The sequence below is a fragment of the Trachymyrmex septentrionalis genome, unplaced genomic scaffold, assembly GCF_001594115.1.
Source record: "Trachymyrmex septentrionalis isolate Tsep2-gDNA-1 unplaced genomic scaffold, Tsep1.0 scaffold191, whole genome shotgun sequence".
In the NCBI taxonomy this organism is placed as follows: Eukaryota; Metazoa; Arthropoda; class Insecta; order Hymenoptera; family Formicidae; genus Trachymyrmex; species Trachymyrmex septentrionalis.
The window spans coordinates 82,655-91,492 of NW_017305083.1; the positions used below are offsets into that span (position 1 = coordinate 82,655).

Sequence of the window (8,838 nt, forward strand, 5' to 3'; positions counted from 1 at the left end):
TCAGCCGAAGAGAGTGCAAAATCTCGCATGTAATTCGTTGTGAGCATCTTAGTGTCCGCTGATATGGGGATCAGAAAATTCGTAAATGACTAGATTGCCGACTTAATTGGCGCGGCATGCGATAAAGCGATCGTATGTGTACATATATCCACATATACTATCATCATATTAAATATATATATTTAAAAAATAGTGACAGCGAGAGACAAAATCACGGATGGGATAAGAGTATTTCGTGTAGACTGTGAAAAAAACGCAACGCAAAAAATTTTCCTAAACGAAGCCGACGAAAACGCTTACATGTATATACAACAACGATTATGGAGTCGACGTAGAGTCTAGAAAAAACAGTGAGACGATATTTACATTCATTGGCAGTATTGTTCCCGATTCGTGCGAGTCAAGGGCGTGGAGATCTTGAGGCGGATTCGAGTCTCGCTCGTCCGCCTTCTAATTCGCATCGCTCGTTCTCGTACCCGGTGTGACGCGACTTCTCACTACGTTGCTCTTTAATTAGGCGAAAAGAAGATTCTACACTAGAGAGCATCAATATACAATGTGAGATATCTACGAGACACCGTGCGGAGGTTCTTTACTTCGATATAAATAGGACACTCGTGTAATTGCACGCGCATTATACGCGAATGTGTGAGAGCAGAGGAAAAAAAGTAATCGACGCGCGTGGTCTATTACCACGTTTTTGTCCTCCTTTGCTCCTATTTTTTTTCTCTCTCTCTCTCTTTCTCACTCTCTTTCGCTCCATTTTTCATTCTCTCTTTTCCTGTCGCACGCAGAAATAGTAAATTGGCACATCAGTGCGCGATATCGAGCGTCGCGAGATGCGTAAATATGTCACGAGGAAAAATCTAGATAAATTTCCAACGAAATTTTCTATCACTCGATTCTCGCTATAAAAAGAATGCACGTACTAATTATATGAGAGATACATATAGCTATATCGAATAAATAAATGTGTGTGTGTGTGTGTATGTGTGTGTTGTGTGTGTTGTGTTTGTTGTGTTTGTGTGTATGATAATATATAATAGAGTCGGAAGAGATGAAGGGAAACTTGATGCCGTATCGTGTTCGCATTATTATTTCAGAACTCGAATCATCAGATTGTACGAGTTCGATAATGCAAGGCGAGTATGGACACACGTCAATGTGTCCCTGGAATATAAGCCTCTTCTCCGCAGTACGTCTGGATCGAGATAAAATTAAAACGATTGAATGTAAATTGAAGTAACACATTCACTTTCGATGCATTAACGTTCGCGTAAGTAAGTGACACAGTCAGACCGGTGATGATAAGTTACGCAACAACAACCTCGCCAAGAGTATCATTACGTTAGTGTTATAATAATAATCCCGAGAACTTTGATTGCCGCGAGCAATTTTGTTCGAACCATAAAAAAAAATCCTATACATGATTAAAATTTTGAGCCAATGAATCTAATAGTTGAAGGTGAAGCAGACACTCTTATATCGTTTTTACTTAATTCGTAGAACTAGGAAAAAAAATGAAAAACAAAAAAAAACGAAGTTGAATCAGGAGATTAAAGTTAATTTACATTGATAGAAATTAATGCCAATTAGTGAGCATTAATAAAAAATGCAATCGAAGTCGTTCATTTTAAAATAAATACATGTGTCAAATAATAATACATAATTCGTTTATCATTCACATATAGCACTTCGTAGCTTTTCGTGCTTTCTTATGAAGAGGCAAAGGCCTCAAGTAATGCATTTTATTATTCTCGCGATGTTGCTGAAAAATGATGCTTATGTGACTGTCAAGCAGAGAAACCGCATCGAGATGTAACGTGTCATTGTGTAGCCTCTCACGGCGTCAATTATAACGGCGGATATATAACGCGAAGTAGCAACGAATAATTAATCGGAATATAAAGAACGATGTGAGCGCGTTCTTGCAGATAGGCCGGACCACGAAATGCATCTGTCGTTTAGTTGCATACGTGCTCCTCCCGCGTGTGCCGGCACATCTCGCACTTGACGTGACAGCACCAGACGAATCGGCACTTGCATTTCTCGGTGACATCCCGCACTCGCGTCTGGTAGCCCCGGCCACAGCACAGCAGCCGGCATCCGTCGAGACCGAGGGACGTCCGATTGCACACTCTTCCTCGCGTACCAGGAATGCCGAGCCTGTGAAGAGAACAAAAGTCATGAAAGTGCGAAAGAGCGTGATGATCGATGATATAGCACGAAACAGGGATCTTTTATTCTCGAACAAATTTTTTTTAACAAGATTTAAACAAATTTTTAATTATAATTATTAAATACTCTCGAAACTCATTCAACCTTCATTTCAACCATGTTTTTTTACGTTTTACAGTTTCGAAAAACAACCGATTTTCTTCAAAGGAATGCAGCCACTAAAAGTGCAATTGAGCTTTTATTAAAAAAAAAAAGATTCTTATTTACTCTAGAAAAAAACTCGATCAAATTCAAAGCTCATCAAAATCGGAGAGGGACGCTTTCATGGATTTCCTTGTAAGACGAAAAAAATATTTTCGCGCGGCGCAAGTTAGACCCACGTGAGATTCCTTTCGCAGTAATCGGGACTGTCCTCGAGATAAACCAGATCCGTTTTGTTCGGACGTTTAAGATCGGGACGCGCCGGTCTTAGCCTGGCCGGTCTTCTACCGCCGCGTTGCGCCAATCGCACCAGGGCGGCACCCTCGTGTAAAGCCGCCAAGGCGACACCGGCCACTCGGAACGATGGTAGTCTTCTCCAACACACACGAACGCTGCATGAGCCAGACATGCCTGTCGCAACAGAAGAAAGAAGATAAAAGGAAGAATTATTCAGCGAAACGTGAGATAAGGAAGCGATATCAATGGCGGGAAACATTTATATTCCGTTTAACTTTGTAGGAACCCACGATGTGTCTGACACTGAGAAAAAAAAAAGTTCATTCGACTAAATTAATTTAGTTATCTTTGTTACTTGATGAATGTACATTTAAGTCACATAATTTGTTTGACTTACATATATACGTTCTTCATCGAAAGAAACAAAGACAAATTGAAATAATTTAATCCAAATGAATATCTTTTTCTCAGTGCAAAGAGGTGAATGACCATCGAAGGATGTTCCCATTGCTCACCGTGACATTTGCAAACACGCTGCATCCTGGAGCGAATGGCGCGTCTGCCGGCCTCGGTATCATGTTTCCTCATCAGCTGGCCAGCCAACCCTTTAGGCCCGTGCAGAGCACCCTCCTTCAACGGTTCCTCCCCGCTCTCGGACCATTCCCGTGAAAACTTTTCCCCGAAGTGTATATCCTGCGGGAAAGAATACACGTTTCTCATATTTTCTTAAACAACATTAAAAACTTAACGCTAAGAGTTTCAAGACGCGCCGAGAAGACTTCAGACAGACATTCAGGAGTCGAATGTTCTCTAGGGATACCTCTCTTTCGAATCTTTTTTTTTTTTTTTTTTTTTTGCATCGTCCGACTTCCCTTCGTTTTGCGGCGACGACCACGAGCTCAGAATGGCCGTGGAGATTAAGCGAACAGGTCCTAAGCCTGCCGAGGAGATTTCGCGCGGGTCCTTAAAGACCCCCAGCTTTGAAACTTCCGAGGCAGCTTTACGTGCGATTCATGGTTACGAATGCGTGGTACGCGGTGTATGTACAAGTTTCATGCTGAATGTTTCGAGCTGAACAAAGCATATCCTCAAAACGCATATCATCAAAGACGAGCGACATAACTTTATCGTGATATTTAAAAAATTCTACTTTGTCATATTTTGTACAAAATAACTTTAACGTTACTTTAATATTTATATAATAATAAAATATTAAAGAGAATGTGTTATAGAGAGAGTAACATATTAAGAATAATATTATATTATTTTTTAATATTAATATTTCGTCTAAGTGTTTTATATTTAATAATTTTTGTTTTAATAGTATCGCCATCGCCGTTTCCGGATGTTTTTCGATACACGTCAGCAAATCAAGATTATATCGTGTCCTCTTTGCTTTCGCTGTCAGATACTGTCTAAACGTAATCCTTCCCCTCGAGTATCGTCACTCTTTCTCTCTCTCTCTCTCTCTCTCTCTCTCTCTCTCTCTCTCTCTCAAATAGCATCATGTCGACTTATCGACGACAGCTCGCTATAGTCAAGTCACCGAGGGTCTTCGATAGCATCCTGTCGGCATGATAAATAAATCCTATGTTCATTCTTGTGCGCGTCAAAATAATCGCAGTGATTAGAACTGGTGAGACAGCGTGTTTCGATCTTCCAATGTCGCTTCGATTATCAGAAAGAATTTCGCGTGCATATTTTTATACAACAAATTATTGCAAGTAATTCATTATTTTTTTTTTGAGATATTTACTTTGATATTTTATTTTCATATTCTATTTTAACCATACATAGTTATTTAATTAATAATTATTAAAATTATTTATATACAAATTACTAATATAAATACATAACTATATACATTAATTATTGGCAGACATATTTCAAGTGATTTGTTACTTCGATTAATTGAGATATTCCGAATATTTTACTTTAATTATAAATAATTATTACGATTATAAAATATGCAATAATTTCGATGCTTCGATTCTGAGTTTAAAAATGTGTTATATTTATATATTGTACAATATAGTATTATATTCGTGTGTGTGTGTGTGTATATATATATATATATATATATATATATATTATATATATTTTTATATATACAATATATAGAAACCGCATTAGATTGTGGATTCAAATTCTTCTATCGATTTCGCAATTATTACAAATATTGCGATTGGTCCGCCATATCGAGAATCGCGATATTCGATATTGCGATTCTCGAACCACAGTGAGTAACGGAACGTCTCGCGACGCGCTTTTATCGTCTCGTACTCATCAATTCTTTTGCCGTTCAAAAGTGAATCTCGCGCGCGAAAGATTCTCTTTTTTGTTCCGCAAAGTATCGGCTGTATATACATACGTATGTGCATATATGCGTACGTCGTGCAACAGTCAATATGTGCCAATATGTAACGATCTCAATATTGACCACCCAAAATCTTCTCCGCCGATTAGACGCCATTACTTTCTCAATTGTAAATTATAAAAAACGGAATCATCTCTAGGTATATACGTATATCATCATTCTGTGATTATGTTTTTTGCAATTTGTTACTCTTTTTGACTATTCTGCACGTTAAATTTTATACCTATGTTAAACGATTTAGCTAGGTTCGTGTCGATTACACTTCTTCATTTTTTTTTTAAATATATTAAGCCTTAGATCTGTTTGAGTTGCGAACATTTTTTGCATTCAGGATCTGCACTCAGAGAAAAGTTTCTTTGATTAAAAAAAATTGTTTGAATCAAAGGAATTTGTGCATTGCTATAAGAAAAGTTTCTTTGATTTAAATTTTATTTCTTGACGATGAATAAATTTTTCTGTGATTTAAACGTAATTTTTCGAAATCAAGTAAATTTTATTCTTTTTTTTAAAGGTTTTCGCTTTAATTTAAAAAAAAATCAACAAAAGAAATGATTTCTTTAATTTAAACATGATTTTTCTATGGGTGTGTCTCTTCAACGCTCGAATTATCTCGCTTTAAGTGTTATTTTTTTTTTTTTTTTTTTGAAATTTCAAGCAACGTAAACGGACCTCTATGATGTAGAAATCGATCTGAGATCAGGATTTCCTTGGAAAGCGGAAAAATTAATAAATCACATTTGAATAATTCTGTTACATGACCAATGTGATTGATCCATTTTTTCTTCATGTGAGATTTTGAATCGATTTTGAACGTCGTGGACACAAGACTTTACGGTCATTTTTATGAAACGCTGTCGAAAGAAATCGATCGTTCCGATTGATTCGCCGCTTCGATATTTCAAGAATCACGATCAGTAACGAAGCGCGCCATGACAGACTCGTATCGTGTTTTCACATTAACAATTGCATTTTACCACGATTGTTACTGGATAAAAGCGAATCTCTCGCGCGCGAAAAATCCTCGCAACTATTTCGTTAAAGTCCACTTGTTACATATGTGCATGCATACTTATGTGAATATATTATAACGCTTTAAACATTGCTGTTATACATTATATCGCTATATTTCAGAATCGACGCTTCTATGTGCTGAGAACGGATCAAAATCTACTGCGTCTGTATCATGCCGTTACTTTCTCGAAATGAGGACACGATTGATCTTCGATCTCATGGCTGCTGTCACGTATGTCTTATTTTGTATTTATATGCTGATATTATAACATGTACTCTGAAAAAAAATGCTTAATTTTAATAAATATTTATTTGAATAACGCCAATTAAACATTTAGTTATAGTAAATAAATATTTATTCAATAAAAAAATGATAATTAAATCAAATTAATTGTTCTTATGTCAAATATTCTTTAAAGCTTTTAGAGTGAATTTTATTCTGAAGAATGAAATGTGACTCTTAAAGATTGAAAATTGAGCCACTCTTTTTCAAGACTGATTCAATTTTCACTCTTTAGAGTGAGATTCCACTTCAAAGAATTTAGAGAACAAATATATCTTTATATTTAGTAAATATTTAGTTATTCAAACAAATGATTTATTAAAATTTAATACATTTTTTCAGTGAGGAAAAAATTATCATACAAATTTTGCTGAAATATCATAAAAACTTAGCTAGCTATTCTATTATAAATCAAATAAATTTTTTATTTGATTTCAAAAAATAATGTTCAAATGGAAGAAATGACATTCAAATTAAAGGAATTTTTTTTTAACCGTAGCAAAGAAACATTTCTTTGTATCGAAAACATCTTTCTCTGGGTCCAGAATACTTCAACTGATTGCTAGAATATCAAAACTCTTTACAGCATTGTTCATCATGCTTGAGTTTCCTACATAATTATTTTGATGATCCGACAAAATTATTTTTACATCTATATTTACCTAAATTCTTAGATATTTCAGCAAAATTGTTCTTTCCGAGTGATTTATGTCTTCACTAAAAATAGTTAACTCAGTGATCTTTTTGGAGATTTGGTGTAATAAACCGTCGCATTTCCGTATTTATCGCATATCAAATACTCGTATTAATTATTTCACGTAGTATTATTTCAAAGTGTAATAATTAGATTAGAGTGTAATAATATTCATATAATAATGATATCTAATATTAGTAATATTAATATTAGTATAATATTAATAATATTATTAATAGTATATTAATATTATCTCAATTAGTGTATATAATATACTAGATTCGGATCTACGATTAAATCTGAAATGAGCTGATCGCGATATTATTTGACGATCGGTCAAATTAAAAAGATGTGAAGATTTTTCAATTACTGCTGCATCTGTTTGATGGTATAAAATTATAAACGATAGTAACACAAAAACTTATTCACACCCGGTGGCTTTTAATGGCCACCTTCCTGCCGGTTGCTCGGCGGGCAAACATCATTACCTCCAAGTTCTGTGTCGCCGGTTATCCGAGGCATTTGTCCACGAACTCACCCTCGTTAAGACACATCCGACCCTCCCCCGCGATTTTCACGTTTTCTCACGCTCTAACTTTTTTGCAACTGGATGAAAATTTCTCTAACGTAATCGGCACGGTACTTTCTTAACAAAATAGGTATTAAAATTAATTATACAATAATTTAATAGGTAATAAAGATATTAAAATGAAAGAGAAATTATAAGATAGAAAAAAGAGAGGGAGGAATACATAATTCTTTGCATAAATTCTTTTTTCGAAATGCTTTTAATCTCTCGGCATAAAAATGTAAAAAAAAAAATGTTAACTGTATATACAAGTATTTAGATAAAAAAACATTTATATAGTTTGCGCTAAAATCATCAAACTAGACAATGGTGCATAAATCTGATAATTTGATAAATTTGCATTTTTTAAGGGAATTCTATAATTTATTTCTATTTAGAAAGAAACAATTAATGTACGAATTATTATTATTATTATTATATCAGGATTAATAATAATATATTTATTGTAATATAATAATAAATATATTACATAAATAATGTATTTATTATTATTAACTAATATTGTTATTAATAAATCCTGAATGTAAGATTATATTGCAGTTGGAAGATATTCGAGTCCTAGATACTCTGACAAACGCATTACCTAACTGTATCTGTGCACGTGTCACGCGTCTACGTGTGTTTTGCGCGAACTCTCGTTCCTCATGCCCGACTAAGTTACGTGTCCGGATTGTAAGGGAAAAGGAGGGAAGGTGGGGACAGGGCCGGTGGATTGTTGCAACTTAACAAGCTTAGCTCCCTTAATCCCCTTGTAAGCCGGCAATGTCTACAAGGGGTCAGCCGTTCGCATGAAACGCATCCGTTTACTGCTCGAGCTTTGTCTTCGGCTAGCATTAAAATTCGCGTCGAAAGACCCGCCGGTGAGAGATAGCGGGCAAAGAGATATTAAGATAATTACCGATGCACGTGTTTCAACCCTTTGTAGCACGATGTTGGAATACAGGATACGCAACATGTCGGTCGATCAAAATAAAGATATTTAATATACAGTATTTAATATCGAACTTAGTATTAAATTATTTGATTTCTTTTACGCGAATAACTTCCTTTTATGCGACTCACTGAAGAAGTGATAGAGCGGATAAAATGGATAAACAGATACTGGGATAAAAATCCCATGGCCAAGTTATTCATAGATAGTTTTTATGTTTAAGACTGTCTTAAATATAATCTTAAGATGATCATGAGAACCAATCAGAGGACCACATTAATATCTTAAGACGTTACTTGAGACGGTCTTAAAATAAGAACGGACGAGATACACAAAA

The 8,838-nt window shown here is 35.1% G+C and overlaps 1 protein-coding gene across 1 annotated transcript in view; it reads right to left on the reverse strand.

Annotated features, from left to right (window-relative positions):
* Positions 1–1,759: 1,759 nt before the first annotated feature.
* Positions 1,760–8,838, reverse strand: part of LOC108747096 (protein Wnt-1-like) — a 52,074-nt gene continuing 44,995 nt past the window's right edge. The window contains exons 5-7 of the mRNA XM_018484355.1: positions 3,132–3,309; positions 2,559–2,790; positions 1,760–2,166 (exon numbers count right to left, since the gene is read on the reverse strand). Coding sequence (XP_018339857.1) covers positions 1,965–2,166; positions 2,559–2,790; positions 3,132–3,309 — 612 coding nt within the window. The 3' untranslated portion in view covers positions 1,760–1,964. The remainder of the gene's footprint in view (positions 2,167–2,558; positions 2,791–3,131; positions 3,310–8,838) is intronic.